Raw genomic sequence first — 20,223 nt, forward strand, 5'->3', positions numbered from 1 at the left:
ACATGGTGAAAAACACTGTGGTCAATCCACTGTCGAATTTGTGCCACCGTTTTCCTGTTTATTCTCGTCCAAACTTCGTCTGTCTTTGTGTCGGGTTTGACGCCTTGCTTTTCTATAGGCTCTGCTAAATCTTTCAGATTAAGCAAATCTTCCATCCTTGGCTTCCACATGTTGTAATTTGTGGGCGTAAGTCGAACCATCGTAATCGTACTTGTAGATTCCATCGAAAATAATTGCAAATTTATTTTACAAATATTTCGAGGAAAAATTAGATAAAACCGAGCTCTCGGTTGGATTCAGAAGCGTCAAAAATGGTAAGGTAGAGTTTTTCGAGGTCAAAATATACTTTCTAGAAAAGTTATGTGCTAATTTGTAACTTTTCGGAACTATAGGGGCTAAACTGTAATTTTCAGAACTTACAGGGGCCAATCTGAAATATTTCTGCCAACCAGGGACTTTTCTGAAACTTTTCAGAACTCCAGGGACCAAAAAAGTTATTTTCAGAACAATAGGGACCGAGCTTCAGTTTTTTCAGAAACAGTGGGACCTTTCTATAATTTTCTGAAACTTGCAGGGGCTAAAATGCAACTTTTCTGAAAGGCTAGTCAATGCTGACGTCACTGATGATGTCACTCTTTCTTCTCCGGCAGTCTTCTCCGGCCACCTGGTTTTTCCGGCGAATTTTCTGGCAAGTTTGACCAATCTTTGACTGGTGTTTTGGAGGTCTTCCCGTGGTCAAAAAATTACGAAAAATATATTTTCGGAATCCTTGAAACGAGACCTTTCTAATGGTGTACTCAGAAATCGATTTTGAGACAAAAAATTTTGATGAAAAAACAGAGAAATTCGTGAAAAATTCCCTGGACACCAAACGGGGCTCTGATACCAGTTGTTGGGGTTGGAAAACTCTTCTATTAAACACTAAAATATAATTACAATAGGAGGAGCAACTCTCACACTCAACTATTACAAAAAACCAACCCTCTCACTAACACTCTCACTCTAAGTGTTATACTATCTATTTCTCTGTGTTTTGGGATGCTTACAACTGAAGATGAAGCCTCTATTTATACCCATGACAGCCACCATTTGTGTAATCTTCATTAATTGTGTTCATCATAGGGTAGGAAGAAAAACTTGTCATCGTAGGTTTCATTTTGTCAACAAAGATGGCTACTGTAGCTTTGGAGACTTTGGAGGCTGGAACACAACATGGTGATGGTGTCTAGGCGGTGGTTGGTGGCGGTGACAAGGTGGATCAAAATTTGCAATTGTTCATTGAGGGCAGCATTGGGGTTGTCGGGGGTGGCCTTGGGGTTGTCGGAGGTGGAGTCGGACTCAGTTTTTGGAGGCATTGAGACAAGGATGAAAGCACCAATTGGTACAGCCAAATTATGGATGGCGTGTCCCCTGTAGAAATAGATATAGGAGATAGAAGATACTAGCTAAATAAACAACTAAATAACTGATAATTGAGACATTTTTCTGCTATATTCTCCAATGCAAATTACAAGGTATTTAAAGAAAAGTTTGCAACTAACTAGGAATTGAAGACGTGTAAAGTTACTGGAAGGAAATAGCTAGCATGACATTCCTAAGAAAAGGGAAATGTGGCAACATGCATAATGGAAAAAGAAATCATGAAAATTAGTCTACTGTCCAGATCGTGTATCACTTCATGGGTTTGTATCAATCATCTGAAGCTATTTCCCTGAAAATCTATTTTCTCTTCTAGGGTTTATTGGTTAAGATGAAATATGAAATCATATGTCTATATTTGCTGAAGTCCCTTCTGTAACTTGAAATCATATGTCTATAATTGCTAAAATCACTTATGTAACCTAAAATAATGTCTATATTTGTTAAAATCATATTTAATTGTTGAATTCTAAAAAAGTGTTGTTCATGTTTGCTGAAACCACTACAAGATTTTCCCCTAAAAACCAAAACATGTTTGCACTTCTGTAATCTCCTCCAGCAAATCCCACATCCGATCAGCTCCACCTCTCCGCCAATGTGCTGGTAAGTTTCTCTTCACATTCTGATTTTGTGTTGGTGAAATCGATTATCCTTGTTGAAAATATGGGTTTCATTTGTGAACTACTAATTAACTGCCTATAAATTGTAGTATTCTGATTTTGTGTTGTTGGCCCTTAAAATTGTAGTCATTAACATATACATTTAGGGATTCTTTTTTGTTGATGATTTCTAAAGATGGCTAAACTATTGTTAATGATGTAGGAATTGTTGACGTCGATGTTGGTAGTATGGTGGATGCATGGTGGCAACAAATGAAGAACATATTCAATCTTGTTGTTTAAAAAATCTGTATGGTTGGGATCCAATTGATTTTGTTTCCACACACATCAACGAAATTGAAGATATTGGAAATTGGTTCTAGTTTAAGTAAATGCTAGTTTGTATAAATAGGATGTAATTTTTACTAATTTAATTCTATATGGTTGAAAATGGTATGTTGCAATTGGTTATAGTTTGTGTAAATATTGAGATTGTGAAATGGCAGATTATCATCTCGGAACAAATGAATGCTAGTAATTATAATGTTTTGTGTAGCTTGTAGAATTCTTATGGTTTTGATGCTATTTTTCTCATTGTAGGGTTGGGTCTTATGTGATTGTCCCTCCTGTTCTTCATAAAAAAAATATTGTAGTCCTCTTCAACTGGTTCAGTTTTTTGTTGTACGATTCATTTGATAAAAATATTCACCATAATTGATGTTATTCTTTCTATACTTATACTTGTGTATGTGGATAGAATTAAAAAGTTCCTGTTAGATGAATAGTTTTATTGTACACATGCTTGGTTTATTTTAATATATAATGCATACAACTCAAAAAATAGCAATAACGTTTTAAAAAGTAATTTTTTTAGTGGTACAATATTACGGTTGTATAGAGTTGTCGGTTGTATTAATTTAATTTAAATACTGTAAAACTATAATTAATGAAACAAACATTTATGTTTTCTAAAAATTAATTTTTTATATAGTCCGCAGACGTTAAAAAACAGTCTTCCTTTTTACAGACTGCAGATGTTTGGACCACATCTTCTACTACAGATGTTTGCAGATGTGGTCGGTAAACAAACAACACCCAAGTGTTGCACGAGTGCTGCATGACACAATAAGAACCATACATATCAGTCGGGATCCCAAATAAACCCTAGTAAGGAACCATCGTAATTCAAAAAGAATCGCTTACTGCCATGGAATGATAAGCTTTGAATCGATTTGCGGCATACTCACCAAATCTCACATCAAGGTCTAGTTGCTCCGCCCTTCTTGGCTTCTTCGGCGGTTGTGAATCAGATTCAACATTCTCCACACGTATTGCGTTCTCCTAGTCATCCATTGAAATGCTAACTGAAGTTTATTGACAAGAATGAAGGAAATGGCACGGTGATATGGAGAATTATAACTTTTGAGTCAATGGTTATCAGTACATGGTCAGGGAGATATGATATATGTAGAAGAAAACACTCTACTCATGAACAACTGGGCGAACGATATGCTAGTTCTATAATTGGCTTGAAGGACATCTCTTGGTATCCAAGTTATCTTTCTTCAATTCTCATAATAAACAACTGACTTATTAAATTAGGGGTTTTTCTTAAAAAAAAAAAAAACAACTTAAAAACACACACACACACAAATCATCTTTCATTTCATGTTTTTCTATTTTTCTATTTTTTTCTTTTTAGATTATTTTTTGTATTATTTGGTTTATAATTATTAATTTTTTTATTTTTATTAGATAAAATATTTTTCTGATTTTAGTTTTGTTTTTATGTCCAATTTTTTTCAGATTTTTTTTATTTTTTTTTCTAAGTTTTTTGAATTATATTTTTTCCGATTAAATCAATTATGTTTTTCATTTTTTTAATACTTTTACAACTTTTTCTTTGGTTGGGAAAAAAATTCAATTTTTATAATAAAATTAAATTTTATATAGAATAATTCTAGAAAACCTGAATTATAAGAATCCATCAATTGTTAGGTCTTGTTAGATATGCGTCTGACCAAGTCGGGCAATGGCGATGCTAGGCATTAGGAAGGTGGGTCCTTGGACCCACCTAATTTTTTAAATTTTTTAAAATTCCTAGATAAATTTTTTATCGATCTAACTTAAAAAAATTTAGGACCTACCTTATCTATAAAAATCATTATATTTGTATAGAAAAATATATATAGAAAAATTAGTGAACCATATAGTTTTCTATTCTAGATTCGCCACTGAAGTCGGGTCAGACATTTTTTACTAGCTCGGTTAACAAAAGGTGTTTGGTAAACCAACTTTAGCGTCTAACTTGAAAAGTAACATTTGATTAGGGATGAGCATATGACCCGTTGGACCGGATCGGACCGGAAAAAAACCGGGACCGGACCCGGACCAGACCGGATATACATATTAATGGGCCGGTTTTCGGGTTTTGTTTTTACCACTAATCGGGTTTCGGGTTTGGGCCGGACCGTACCCGGAATACGGGATTTAACCCGGACCGGACCGAAAAAAAATTTCTCCTTATAATATATAGATAAGGATATTGAATTATTAGTTAATGTTATATATAACATTATGTATAAAACTTGATGTTTTTATTATAACATTATTTATAAATCTTGATCAACGTTTGTTCCTATCACTTTACAAGAAAAAATGTATCTAGCATGCTATTTTTTGTTCAAACATGCAAAAAAAAATTTATAAAAACATGCAAATTTTTTTATAAAAACATGCAGTTTTTTATAAATAATGCTGTTTTTTGTTGTTTTTTACACAAAAAAGCTGTTAAAATGCAGTTTTTTTATTAACAATGCATTTTTTTATACAAATTGTAGTTTTTGTGCTAAATAGTGTAATTTTTATTTGTTCCAAATGTTAATAAGGTTTGTATTTTTTTGTAGACACCTCATTTGCACGTGATCTAAGTAAAGTCCCGCATTGTACCAATTCCAAAGCCTAGTTCGGTCCAAAACCCGAAACCCGGTTTAGTACTCGAGACCGGACCGGACCGAACCCGAACCCGTACATCCAAAAACGGTCCGGTTTTCGGGTAAGAAATTCACGATTTTCGGTCTTCGGGTTTTCGGTCTTCGAGCCGGTCTGGTCCAGGTTTGGCCCGTTGCTCATCCCTACATTTGATTCAGTTAGTAGAAGGTAAATAGTTAACTGAGAAAGGGACATACTTTCCATCCTTACCCTTGCCCTACTGTTCCTTTTTCAACATCGTCATCTTTGTTTGATAAAGTTAGGGCTTCTCACATAAGGCTCCATGCGTTTCTACAAAGTCACTTATGGAGAATACAAGTAGTAGTAGTACAATAGGAATATCAAAGGTCATTGGATATGACAACTAAGAGTTTCTTCAAAGTAAAAGGAAGCAAAAACCAGTTTGGTTTTCATGTAGCATCAAATAATAAGTCAAACCCGAGTAGGGGAAGTTAATTTGGGTAAATTGTATATTGTATATCATATGGGTAAAGATACTAAGGAATATAAATAGAATTCATATTTACAGTTAGCCTCCTCTAACTATTCAAGTAATCTAATATAGACTAAACTACTTTGTCTAATATTCCCCCTCAAGCTAATGTCGGGTATCGACTTGTAGCTTGGATCTAAGATTCATAAACCGTTGAGTAGGTAGTGGTTTGGTGAAGACATCCGCTATCTGATCTTCAGTAGAGATATGTTGAATGGATAGTTTCTTGTCCGCAATCTTTTCTCGAACAAAGTGAAAGTCAACCTCAACATGTTTTGTTCGTGCGTGGAAGACTAGATTTGCTATATATCTTGGTTCTAATCTTGTCTCGTGGTCAGCCAACTCAATGGTTTACTGAAGAATCTATCCATTCAACATATCTCTACTGAAGATCAGATAGCGGATGTCTTCACCAAACCGCTACCTACTCAACGGTTTACGAATCTTAGATCTAAGCTACAAGTCGATACCCGACATTAGCTTGAGGGGGAATATTAGACAAAGTAGTTTAGTCTCTATTAGATTACTTGAATAGTTAGAGGAGGCTAACTGTAAATAGAATTCTATTTACAGTTAGCCTCCTCTAACTATTCAAGTAATCTAATAGAGACTAAACTACTTTGTCTAATAGAGGAGAACCCACCCCGAAGATAAAAGTACGAAAATAAGTTTGACATTTTGTTCAAACACTTAGGTCCAACAGAATTACATCATGAATAGGTAGAAGCAGTTTCGGTGTTATCCTGTGAGAAGAAGAAGAAAGGAGTCACAAATCATGGGTATGTTGGATACATAGGTTTAAGCAAGATTTAGAAGTCAAGGGAAAGTCATGGTTGGCTGCAAAAAACGTATAATAAATAAATAAAGGGACCCACTATTTGCAAGGGATCAGTCAACATCTCTTCAGTTCTTATTGTTGATGTGGTTATTAGCAAGAACAAGGGAACAAGGCTATCCTAAAATTAGCAAAACTAATTATGTGGCTGAGAAATTTGAAAGTTTCTAACAAAGGTAGTTTGGTCAGAGCATGATGCTTAATAAAGGAAAGCCAAACTACATTTTGTAAATTATTTTTCTTAAAGTTTTGTTGTTACAAAAAATAAACAAAAGCAAAATAAAAAATCATTTTTCAATGTTTTACTTAGTCTTCTTTTAAATAATTTTTTTGTTATTTTTCCTTTCTAGTTAAATAAAAAAATCATTTGATTTTTCATGTTGTATAAAGCTTTGTTTAATTTTATTTTATTTAATCTCTTTCTAGTTGATTTTATTCGGTCTTTAGTCTATTTTATTATGTCTTTTAGATTGTTTTTCTTGTTATTCATTTAAATACAAAAATTCAAAAACAAGTAGTGTGCAAGTCTTCTCGACAAAAGATTTTCAAGTTTATAATTTCAATCAACATGATTAAAATATAAGGGAGTTGTAGTTTTGGTAAAACAAATTTCATAGAAACAGACTTCAAAGTAGAATGCACATTAATAGAAACAGTTGTACTACAAAATACCCTTAACACATTAATCAACATAACCTTGAAGCAGGTTATGACCAAAATACCCCTTAACTAGTATCATAGTAGCATTACATCATTCTGTAGTAAGGTAGCATAGTTACATTACAAAAGACTTAAGGTTTGTTACCAATTCCATGCAAAAGACTAAACGTTTGTGTTGGATGACAAAAGATACTAGTAGTAAACAAGCACATCATTCTAAAGTTACTGGCTTGTTTTGACTGCAACCAATCTCTCATTTGGGGACAACTTTCTTACTTAGACCAATCTTGGTTATACATTCTGAAACTTTCATCTTTCTCACATGCATCTTTCCAATTCTTGAAGCTCTAAGAGCTTGAACAAGAGCTTTAACAGGAGCTTTAACAGGAGCTTGAAAAGGATGATGTCCATATCCATTCTTACCGTAGACCCTGGATTAGACCTCATAATCTCCTCACCATAATCCCACAACCTTCCATAATGCTCAACCAAAGTACCTTCAATCTTACTCAATGCAAACCTTCTTGCATTTCTACACTGCCCCAAACTAACATTAATATTAAATTTTTTTGGAAATTTTAGCTTTCATTTTCCTTAAGCTCATTTTTGGTCTTTCTAATATTTCATTAACAAAATGCTTCCCAATCCACCTATAACTCACAATTGCTCCAAGTTTGAATGACCTGGAGCAATTATGATCATCTTTCAGTGACTTAATTTGAAAAGAATGTTCGTCATTCATCCAAGTGGCCCAGAGTCTAAATGGGCATTTATGTGTTGTACCTTTGCTACATTTAGCTAACAACATGTTCTTATCACTTTTTTTCATACCATAAACTATATACATGTCTAACAACATAATTACTCAGTAAACATTTAAGCTCATCAGGGTCAAAAAACTTCATACCTAGTATAGGAACCATCTTCTTCCAATTTTGGTTTGGATCATGGACGGGATACATTGGTTTCACATCAACTTCTTTGTCTGTTACATCTATGTCAGAACCATCTTCTAATTTCTTGTTACGACAAAGGGCATTAAGAAATGAATCATCAATTGGTTTCTTACCTGACACCAATACATCATCTTCATGGTTAGGTAAAATCACGTCCAAAAATGTAGAATCATCAACTTCGTCTTCATCGTCTACAACCGAATCATATTCATCAGGATTCTCATCCTCTATCCAATCGAAAATGGGTTCATTGTACTGATCAATGTACACATTAATTCTTTTTTCTTGGCTTCCATTACCAACCTTAAGGAACTCTCTGTAATCTCCTTCATTCTGAATTACTCCTAAACCTTCACTCAACCTTTCATGTGGAAGACGGTAGTAAACATCGTTGCAGTGGATCTTCTTTGTGAGCTTTTCAAGGAATGTAATGAAATCTGAAAATACCATAGCGTTGAAGTCGACATCTCGCACAGATGTGATGTTTGGGTCGAAATATACAAGGGGGTTGGGGAAAATACACCATTATAGTGGACATCCACGATGAGGGATGATCCCTTCATCATTACAGTCGAAGAAACAGAAATTGATTTCAATTGCAACGGTTCAACATTGAGAACGAAGAGAAAGGGGAACGATGGAACGAAGGAATGAAAGCGGTGGGTTTTTTTGTTTATGAGCCCTAATTTCAATTACGAGTCATATAATGTGTCAAAAATACCAAGTAATTTTATTTAATGGCACGTAATACAACATAATGCCACATAATATGCCAAATCAGCAAAAACCTACGATCATCGGTCATATTACCTTAATATGTAAAACAAGTTCAATTGGCAAATATATACAAAAAAAAAAAACATTGTTACCTTAATCTGTACAGACCCTAAACTACGTTACCTTTCTATGTCATTAACCCTTGGATGTTTTTCAAACTGATGACCATGACAACAATCAGTTTAAAAATTAGATGATAAGATGATTAAAGCTACTAATCTTACATTTATCTCAATAATCTATTTTATGGCCTTTATGTTTTGATTCTTTATCCTCGGACCAAAAAATCCCTTTTATGTGGGTTCATCCATTAAGAAGACACATTTTTGATGAGTTTTTCCTTTTTAATTTTGAAGGTTCATGGTAGGTTTTTTTTTTCTTTTTTTTTTTTTTTAGGTCAAAGACCATTAAATATTTGTAAAATATATGAGTTTATATAACATCTGTTTATTTATAAAATATCTGAATTTTATAGAGTATTTGTAAAATCGCCAACATTAATCACAAAAATCCTAAAATGGGAGGGTCTCTATATGTAACAACCATATTTTCGCAAATGTTACAAAATAACCGTCTAATTTAAAAAAAAAAAAAAATGATCTTAAGAAATTACTTAGCCTTTTCATTTTGTTGTATAAGTCATCGTTTCAAATAAAAAATCTTTAAATGCTCGTAATTAGCATGATAATTTGCAAAACAAGAAAATTTCACTAAATATGCATTTCATTTAACGAAATATTATACTTCACGTCGTCTCAAGTTAATTTTAAATTAATAAACATATTGGGGTCCCAGTCGGCCAGTCCCCATCCAGTTGTAGAATATTAACATGTTCGCTAGTTTAAAATGCACGTTTAGTTGAAAAACACTTATCACTTACATCACAAAAAAAGAACATTCGGCAAAATGGATATATGGCTTTTTGAAATGCTCTAATTCCATGTTTTTTTACATCATCAACTTATTAATAAAGTTAATTTACATTTTTGGTGAATTTAATACATTAAAGTTGATAAAAGAACACAGAATTCTAATTCTAAGTACCAATAATGATATATTTCTTCTGAAAAGTTAAAAACCATTTTTAGTAGTGACATTCTTGTGAATGGACACGCATCCTTGTTTCTAGCAAAGTTAAGTCACACATTTGTGCTCATTTTACATCACACAAATACATTTCATGGGGATGGGGTCCACCAAATAAAAACCAAAAAGCACACTCTAATAGAAACAAACAACCCACCTGCATATAATATTAATATTGTAGCACTAAATACTAATGGTGTTGCATAAGAAAAGGAAAAAAGATAACTTGAAGTAAGGTACACCTAAGGGTATAAACATTAGGTACACCTAAACTCCTATCAAACATAAAAAAAAAATATTTCGTCTTTGAGGCTAAAATGGGAAATTATGCACTCCTCTCTCACTTGGGACTATATGCTCATATTTGATGTCGTTCCTATATTAGCTTCTTTCTACTCTTTGTATTGTATGGATTTAAAATAACTTGACTAAATTGCCCCCAACTCCCAAGGAGAAAAAAAAAAGATCTACCATTGTTTAGCATTCTGAAAACATTAAGCAAGAAACTAATCCAATTGAAGAGATGGATTTGCTTAACAATGTATCCTAATGATTTCAGAAATAAATATTCTTCAAATTAAGCTTCCTATTAAAGCATTGGATAAGATTCCTAAAGAAATTTCCCACTATGAAAGGCCTTCAAAAATTCAGGAAATTTCTTTTCTAAATTTGCAGCAACAAGAATTAAAGCAGATAGTCAGTAAAAGTAACTTAAATCGGACCACAATACACATATCTCCAAACATTCAGAGGGATACTATTATTCTATTCTCATATTAAAGGTAAAGATGAATTGGAACACACTCAATATAGTCAATACACCAAACATTCAGAGGTTGCTAATCTTCAATCTATAGCATAATCACATATCCATGATCAACTAAATCGAGTAGGTAGCCAGTGTTCTACAGATATGACTGTAAAACGGTAAATAATATCATTTCAAGAATCTTTCAATTCAGGAAATTTGTATTCTAACTTCATGTTGCTGATAACGTGTAAAAAGGTACAGACAGAAACAGGGGAATGTTCTGTAAATGAATGGTATACAGTAATATGAAATACTATACAATCTAATCGTGTGATGTTCTTTGCTTTCAATTAAGTTGAGAAAGAAATGAAATTAAATAGGCATCAATGATCAAATGACAGCAAGAGGAAAAGAACGTGCACCAGTGAATTTTCTTTTTGGCTGTCAGTGAACTGTGACTTTAGATCTTTTTCTTGCCTCGCTGTAAAGCACTACTCCCATTATCGTCACCCCGAAACCGGAAATCCCCATCGCCGTCACCGGATTTTTGAAAATCATTACAGAAACCACCGCTGCAACAGCAGCCTTGGCGTTTCCTAACACCTGCAATGTCAATGCACTCGTATGCTTCGTCACCAAAAAGTTCGTCAAGTTCACCAAATACGCCACTGTAGCATTACCGATCAACAAAAACACCATAAACGAATCACTTTTCGCTTTCTCTAATGTCTTGCCCAACACATTCCCTTCTATATACAAAGTAAAAGGTAACAAAATCGCGGCCGCCATTGGCGCCATATACAATAAGAGATTCATTGAATGGAGTTTCTCCGAATCCGACGTCAACAACAATCCTTGAACCACCGACTTCAACGCTCTGCCAGCGGTGGATCCCACGCACATCAAAAATCCAAACAAATGAAACAATGGTTCGCTGTTACTCGCCAAAACGATTCCGAATACAACTGGCATTAAAGCGAAGTATACCTCAGCAGACTCCTTCTTACAAGTGATCAGGAAAGCGAAGATCGCTGTGAAAAATGGCGTCGTTGCTCCAATAGCTTGGTTGAATGAAACAGGCAGGTATCTGAGTGAGGTATTTCCACAAACGACTGAGAAGCAGAAAATTGCGGATAATGCGAATATTTTAAAAAACTGCTTTCGAGATGAAATCTGTTGAAACGGAACGATCTGGAACCACCGGATTGCGATCAAGCTGTAGAAAGTACAGGAGATCATGTGAAGCATTGTGAGGAAGATCGGGTATCTGAAACCATAGAAGCTGAGAAGGTATTTGTTGAGGAGGAGGACGCCGATGTTGGATAAGTACCATGACGCGATGATCAGAGCCGTTAAGATTGTCGGAGAAACGACTGATGTGATAGATAAGGCCGCGAAAATGTTGTTGCTGGTGCCGTAACGGACTTCACCGGTGGGCGTGGTCGGGATGTCGACGGAGGTTTCTAACCTAGGATTGCTGCTCCGGCGAGTGGTCCATGACTGAGCCTCCACCATTGACGGTGTACACACAGTGAAGCTGAATGTGTTTGCGTTAAGATTCGGATTGGATCTGGGAAAATGAGATGTGTGCAGTACAGGTGACTATGATATACTGATAAGTCAGAAAAGTTTATAACTTACCCTGATGTTTAAACGTTATGACATTCTGCGTCCTCAAAGTTCTATTTATATATATACACAACTTAAAGTTATTAATAGTAATGCAGCTTTTTTAACTATGGATTTGGAAGAATCGTATTTGTGTTTTTTTTTGTTCACTTAATATATGTTACTATTTTTCTAAATCAGAAAAATAATTATAATTGGAAGACTGTCCACATCAATATAATGATATTTTTCATTTGTTATAGCAACGGATGTAGAACAGAAAACATATGATTTTCTGATTAACTGGAATCGAACAAAATTAAATAGTAAAAAGTAGTTGGGTGGATCTGAATGTGTCCTTACAATTGAACTTGATGATGTCTTAAGATAAAAATCAAACATGTGAGATGAAAAATATTAATTAAGAAGAACAAAAAAAAACCCTAAAAAACAAATATTAAACGATTTTTTGTCGTCAGACGTCGCCGCCCTCTTCCACATTTCGTTGCCGCCTCTGGTCCTTTGTCTCCGGTAGTTGATTACAGGACACACTTTGCTTCTTCGATTTTCAGCCCTACCATCATAAAGCTTCAAAAGATCGCAGTTCTACCATTGGTCCACTCTCTAACGCTCTCTATGGCTCTGTCCATCTCCACTCCACTGGTGTTTGCCTTCTCCGACGACCATCTGCGTGGCTACAACCTTGAGTCCGTTTTGTTGGTGTTGTATGCCCTCTACTCCCCTTTGGATTACTCCTTCATTTAGGTGAGTTTTAATATTTTGAAACAATCTGAAATCAGAATTCAGAGTTTGGAAATCAGTTAAGTAATATTGTCTTTTCAAAATATTAATTTTCTTTATTTGTTTCTTGTTTAAAATTAATAATAAAGAATCTCTTCTTTTGTTTTAATTGTTCATTGATTAGAAAATTTTGTATTGTATATGATGTTGTTTGTTTTAATTTTATTAAACTGGTTTATATTTTAAGATATAATGTGAAATGTGAAACAAGTTTTCCATTTCATGATCATGAAAAACAAAATGAAAAAAAAATGAGAAACAAACATCTTTCTCAAAGTATATGAAAATTGCTATCATGAATTCTAGAAAAAGACTAAATATGAGTCATACTATGTAAATCAACGAGATAGATATTAGAAGTGCCTTAGACTGTATTATTGGCAACCCGACCCGGTACCAAATTTTTTTGACTAATTTATTTTGTCACCTCATTCAAGATGGACACTGTGAGTTTCAATCCTAAATTCCCCACTGTTCCTTGGTTTTGGAGTGCAATTAGCGCTATGAGAGCCGATCACTCAAGTGGTAAAATCTTTTATTGTTCCTCTTCTTGTGTTCTTGTTCTAACTTTTTGATGAATCGGTTGAAATTGGAGTGAATTGTTGCCAAATTGCTATCATAGATTATTTTTCTTTATACTTTCGATTCTTGTGATTTTGTGTGATTAATTTTCAGCCACTTTGGGTGTGTTTTTGATGGCTAATGGCTGCCAAAATATTGCCAAGAACACTCTTAAAGATGTTATTAATCATTTTAATGAATTGCTCAAAGTTTTGGAAATATTGTCTTCCTTTTGTTGTTTGAATTCGTGTTTATCAAAAACGATCAACAAAACTAAAAAAATAGTTTTTTCCCGCTTTCCTCATGAAATTTGTTAAATATAAAAAACAATGCAAGTAAAATTGTTTCTGATTTCTAGTTCGTTTCGTACAAATGAATTTGTTTTAAGATTGTAAGAATAATATTACGGAAATGTACGAAAAGAAACAAGAAAATAACAAAGGCTGAGGCATGTGTTTAACATATTGCCCTTAAAACAAATTTGTCCGGTACCGGGTGTTTGTTTCCGATACAACAGCTTGAAGTGGTTCTTCTAGACCATCAAAACCCTCAATAAGCCTAGATTATCCTTTCTATACAACAAGAAAACGAAGAAGATGAACCGGAAAGAAGAGAGTTTAGTTGCATTGTCTGAGTGTTAAATTGTTGTATTTATACTACAAACTATAACCAACAAAACAACTAAATTGGCATTAAAATACAACTCTTAACCGACAATATATTTAATATCATTCTTAATTACGATTTGTAACCGAAAATTAAACATCAATTTTTGATAAGGTAAGATTCTCGACACGTTATTCATATTCCAACTTTTTTTTGCTCTCCCAAAAGTGCAATGTAACGTCCCAAAAATTATAGATAAAAATTTCACTTTTAATTAAACCAAACCGATCAACCATTTGTTTCATAAGATAGTAATAACAATAATATTCTCAAAACATCATAGTAAAATATGCTAATGCGGAAAATAAAACTTTGGGGATGTAGTGCGATCAAGCTGGGCCACCAAAACAAGAAGTACATGAAAATATTTTAAACATAAACTGTAAGCACAAAGCTTAGTGAGTTCCCCCAAATACCACATACCATACAAGTCCGGGCCTAGCCCATCATACATGCCTTTGGGCCTAGCCCACATAACCACATGCAAATATCACAAAGACAACAAGCATCCTACATAGTATAGTGAGAAAACTCACATCGATCCGCTGCTAAATAAATAAACACCTGGGTTGTCGAACTGGAAACTCCCCGCACTAAACATAATCAAATAACATCCTGATCAAGTAATAAGCCGTAACCGAGGGTCTAAATCCGTAATCCCGACTTCTAGGGTAAAAGACCATTTTACCCTTTCCCTTAATCGACCCATAATTCCATGGTCCAAATCCAAAAGAACCAGAAGCCCAAAATGGCCTAAACAAGTCCAAATCCAATGTTGAGTGTACGCCAGACGTACCCAACCCGTACACCCTGCGTACTCGATGTTTGACCAAATGACAGGCTGCTGACCCAGTTTGCGCAACATACTGAGAAGTGAGCATTTTCTTCTATAGAAGGCTTAATCCATTAAGTTCTCCACGTCCAAACTACATATCTACTTCAAAACAATGTCTTAATACATAAAGTTGGCAACTTTACTCCTTTGCATGACTTAATGGAGCACAAAACCATGCCCTATGTCCAAATCTTCACTTAATGATCCATAACTCAAGCATGGTTGGTCCATAGCCATCAAGATGAAAACTTTATGGACTAAGGACCTCAGAAACAACAAAAGAAACAACCTAAAGCTTCTTGAGTAGCATTTACTCACAAGAATCATCTCATGGGAGCAAAAAGCATAAGATTCTACACTAAAGAGTCATAAATTTTCAAGCTTTTTACCTCTAGAAGAAAGATCAAGATGAATAATGTCTGGATCTACAAGCTCTAAGCCAACTAACTTTTCTCCAATGAGCTCCTTCCTCTTTAATATGCACCAAGAACACTCTAATTCACTCAAAAGGCTCAAAATCACTCAAACTAAGGATAGTGTTTTGAGATTACAGGTTGAGGGGGATGGAGGCTGAATATAGGAAGGGTTCCAAGAGTTAATGATGCTTAAATAGGGTCCAAACCTTAAAATTTAAGGTTTTCATTATGTGTAATTACGCCCAACATAACTCAGGTGCGCCCATCGTACTCCAAAAGGGTTTCACAATTCCTTTAATGAAGTACACCCAACGTACTCCCCATATACGCCCAACGTACTTTCAAATCCTCATTTCCAGCTAAACTTCAAACGACCATAACTTCTTCGTTAGACTTCCGTTTTCGACGTTCTATATATCCACGAAAAGGTCTTGAAGCACTCTACACTTCTGTCTTGTTACTTTTGGTCCATACCAAGTTGAAGTTAAAATCATAAACCTAACAAGTCGTCTGATACTTATCCTTCCCATCCCAACCTTGGTTCCAAATACATAAGTCAAGGGCATAGATCCCAATGCTAATAATATCACCATTCAACAAATTTTGGTTAGAAAGAACGGTTTTTTAAAGCACACAACAGAAGTTGTCTCCAAATACAATGAAAATTTAAATGATTTTTTTATACAATTTATTAGTAATTTGTACAGAAAAATATTATGATTCAATATGTTTTTGATATTTAATTTGTTATGATTCAAAATGTTATTACCAAAATATTTTGAACTAAGATTTGTTAATAACCAAAATCTAAAGCAAACGACTTTATTTGGTTTGAAAATGATTTGATACAAAAATTATTTGATAAAAAATGTTTATGATTATTAAGTTTTGATACAAAATATTATAAATAAACATTGTAAGATATAAATTTTGTTTGAACCAAAATTTATTATGAAACAAATTTTACATAAAAAAAAAAAAAAAAAAAAAAACATATTTTTGGTGTTTACGAAAATAAAAAATTAACGAAAACGAATATTTCTCAAAATTAAAGTTTGATATAAAAAAATTATTCTATAAAATTTATTTTTGAAAAGTTCATAACATATGATATATAAAATTTTTTATTTGGATAACAAAATTTTCACGTTTTGGTATTTATAAAAACTTGGATTCCTGTAAACAAAATATAGGTATCTTTAATATTAATGTTTTTGATTTTTTATAGACTTACTAAAACAGTAAAAAGAATAACTCTTTCATTTGATTTTTTGAATTTGGAGAAAAAAAAATCCGATTATATTTTACAAAACAAGTATTTCTTAAAATGTACATATAAACACTTCAAAAACTTTTTTTTACAAACATTATATTATCGTGAATAGAAGTTTTTCTTAAATTTCCATGATTTTTGAAGATATTTTAAGGTTTGTATAAAAAATTAAAAAATTAAGGGATATATATATATATATATATATATATATATATATATATATATATATATATATATATATATATATATGACTATGTCATAGAGAATTAAATTTTAAGATTTTTTTTTTTAAAATTTCTTTGATAAAGAAAAAATATGACTAAAAACAAATTGAGGTGAAATAAATGCCATTAGCTGACAGGCGGCTGAAGACACATGGCTCGACATAAGACATTTCGAGTTCGTAGAACGCCCGTGCAGACTACATGATTATTTTTCAAAAACCTTGTTTTATTAGATTAAGTATTGTAAATTGGTTAATTTTGAAATTTTCGCCTTTTATAGCTTTTGCGTTTAACCCACTATTTGTTTTTTTTTTCCTTGATAACATGTCATTGCCAAGACCATTCTATTGTCAAATCAATCACAGAAAGCTACATAGCCAAGATGCGGGGAAGAGAAATATAAAAAGAATGAGATTGGAGAGAGAATTAATGTGTGTTTGTGTGTGACGGGATATATACATCTTGGGCAAAAGATGTCGAGTTACCAACGAAGGATTGCTACAAGCATTACCGAGATGCAGCAATAAGGATTCCACTACATGGGTTGGCAGAAATTAACATATCAATTTAATGGCAACCAGAGTTACTCGTAAGCATAACTCTTAAGCACTGACTAATGACAGAAACTGTTCATGCATTTACCAAGAGTTCTAAGTAACCATCTTTTCCGCAGGGGCAGAACATAATAATTAAAACCAAATGATGTGGTGGATTTCATCGTAATTTGAAGATTTAATTTTATAAGTTTTATTTTATTTTCACATTTTTTTGTAAAGACTTTTTTTGATTAGCAATTATCTCTCAATAGGATAAAAACTTCTGAATTTATATTGTTTCTTAAATTAGGTGATTCCTAGATTATTATAAACAAGGTGGTCGTCATAAAACTTCGTAGTTTTTGACGTTTAATAAAGTTTATGAAAAAATTTGTATAAAATCTTAAGAACATGAATTGTTCTTGTTGTTCTTTGTTACCATTGACTTGGCAATGGAGCGAGTTTTGACCCTGATCCGATCCAAACCCTTAAGAATTATATGGGTTTGGAGCATAGTTTTTGATTCATTTACCCGTTAACAACTCATACCCGCTAACCCTTTTATTAAAAGGGACGGGTATGGATCATTACTGATCTGCTCCGTTTATAACCCGCCCCACATAATTTTCGAATTATTGGTTTATATTTTATGTTGCTTAAAGTTTAATTTTAATTAATCAAAAGTCCAAAGGGAAAATGCCAAAGTCCAAACTGTTTATACATAAAAATCAAGGAATCGACTTCTAGACTTTCAGTCTTCTACTAAAAATTATGATGTCATTTCATTTATATTTCATCAAGCAATTATTATATTTCATTTATAAATCAATAAATTCATTCATCAACTGAAACAAAGTTTGTCATTGCTATTCTCTATCACTACAATTGAGTGTAAAAATAAATCAGAAGTTACTACAATAATGATTTTTAATTTCAATAGGAAGTCCTCGAGTACGTAATGTGTTTTCTAAATCAACATTTGTTTTATTTAAGAAATATTATTTTATGAATTAAGTAAAATGTGTTTGATAATTCAAAAAGCATATGGGTTATGGGGCGGGTTTGGATATCCGTTGATTCAATGGATAAGGGTATGAATTTGATTATTCAAAACCTTGTGGGTTACGGAGCCGGTTTGGATCGGATTTTGAAATTTATTAAAAGGGTTTGAATCAAGATCGATTCGCTTCAAACTTGCCCCATTGTTAGATCTAATGGCAACCAAAATTTCAAAATAAGATCATATAAATTTTGGCATGTGACTGAGTGGGATTTTAAGTAAAACATGCATTTTTTTTATAAAAAAAACCAATCAATAGAGATATGCCAAGAATGTTTTTATTCTTACATCCAATCGTATTCTTTTATTTCACACTCTCTCACAATGTATTAGCAACAATATTTTTTCAAAATATATTAATAATTTTGTTAGATTTTAATGTTTTTTTTTTTTTTTTTCATATTTAAACATTCTTAGTTTTATTCTTTAAAAATAAATGTAATTCCTAAAAAATGAAGTTCGTTTCACGGCGGTTCCTAACTTCTTAAAAAATGAAATCAAAATGTTTCTCATGAAATCAAAATATATTAATATGAATATTAATTGTTTTATTTTATTTAGTTAAATAAATTGATTAAATTAATAGTTTTGACTAAGTATTTTCCTAGAATATGGCCATGCGTTAAATAAATTGTATGTATTTTTACTATTATACGATAAGTGTGGTTATATAGCATATGTTATTCCATTTTAACAACATAAAAACCTTTCATAGCCCGTCATTCTTTTTATGTGATGATACATATTTATTCATACAACCATACAATAAATGTATTATATATATATATATATATATATATATATATATATATATATATATATATATATATATATTCTAAAATGAGGACGACGGAATGATTATGTGTTAGACCATTGTTGGACATAATATCAAGCACATCAATAAAAAGGACACACACACACACACACACACATATATATATATATATATATATATATATATATATATATATATATATATATAGATAGATAGATAGATAAGGGTTAGGTTATTGTGTTCTAACAATCTATTGTGTGCATGCAATATTGATTCTGGACTGATCATTTTAGTTATTGTAAGAAAGTAATTAATGCATATTACATATTAAATATATAATGAGTATTAATTAAACCTTCAACATTTAATATGTATTAATTATTTTCTTAAAATAACTAAAATGATTGGTCCATAATCAATTATACATACACACAATAGATAGTAGAAACATTTGAACATAACTCTCTCTCTCTCTCTCTCTCTCTCTCTCTATATATATATATATATATATATATATATATATATATATATATATATATATATATATATATATATATATAATGTCTAAAATGAGGACGACAAAATGATACTCTTGGACAAAATATCAAACACATCAATAAAAAAGTCTAAAAAATCTATTGAGGTGTGTGTCTATGGCGTAAGGTTTTAGTTAAAGTGAATATTATGGGTAATATCTACAGAAAGTAAATTGCTATTATAGGTAATAAAGACAAAATGTGTAGCTATAACGGGTGCAACCAAAGTACTTCGCCTGCAAATAAATGAAACTGGATATCGAGGTAAGAATCAACTAAAAGTAAATTACTATTATGGGCAAGAAAGTTAAAGTACATTGCTACAATGGGTAAAAAATGAAGTACGTTGCTTTTCCTAAGAAATA

The 20,223-nt window shown here is 32.6% G+C and overlaps 1 protein-coding gene across 1 annotated transcript; it reads right to left on the reverse strand.

Moving 5' to 3' along the window:
- Positions 1-10,773: 10,773 nt before the first annotated feature.
- On the reverse strand, positions 10,774-12,163 carry LOC111920765 (probable sugar phosphate/phosphate translocator At1g12500). Its single transcript, XM_023916323.3, has one exon. The coding sequence runs from the start codon at positions 12,080-12,082 to the stop codon at positions 11,012-11,014; it is 1,071 nt and encodes a 356-aa protein (XP_023772091.1). The 5' UTR covers positions 12,083-12,163; the 3' UTR covers positions 10,774-11,011.
- Between the last annotated feature and the right edge of the window lie 8,060 nt (positions 12,164-20,223).

This window comes from Lactuca sativa, chromosome 3 (genome assembly GCF_002870075.4).
Source record: "Lactuca sativa cultivar Salinas chromosome 3, Lsat_Salinas_v11, whole genome shotgun sequence".
NCBI lineage: Eukaryota > Viridiplantae > Streptophyta > Magnoliopsida > Asterales > Asteraceae > Lactuca > Lactuca sativa.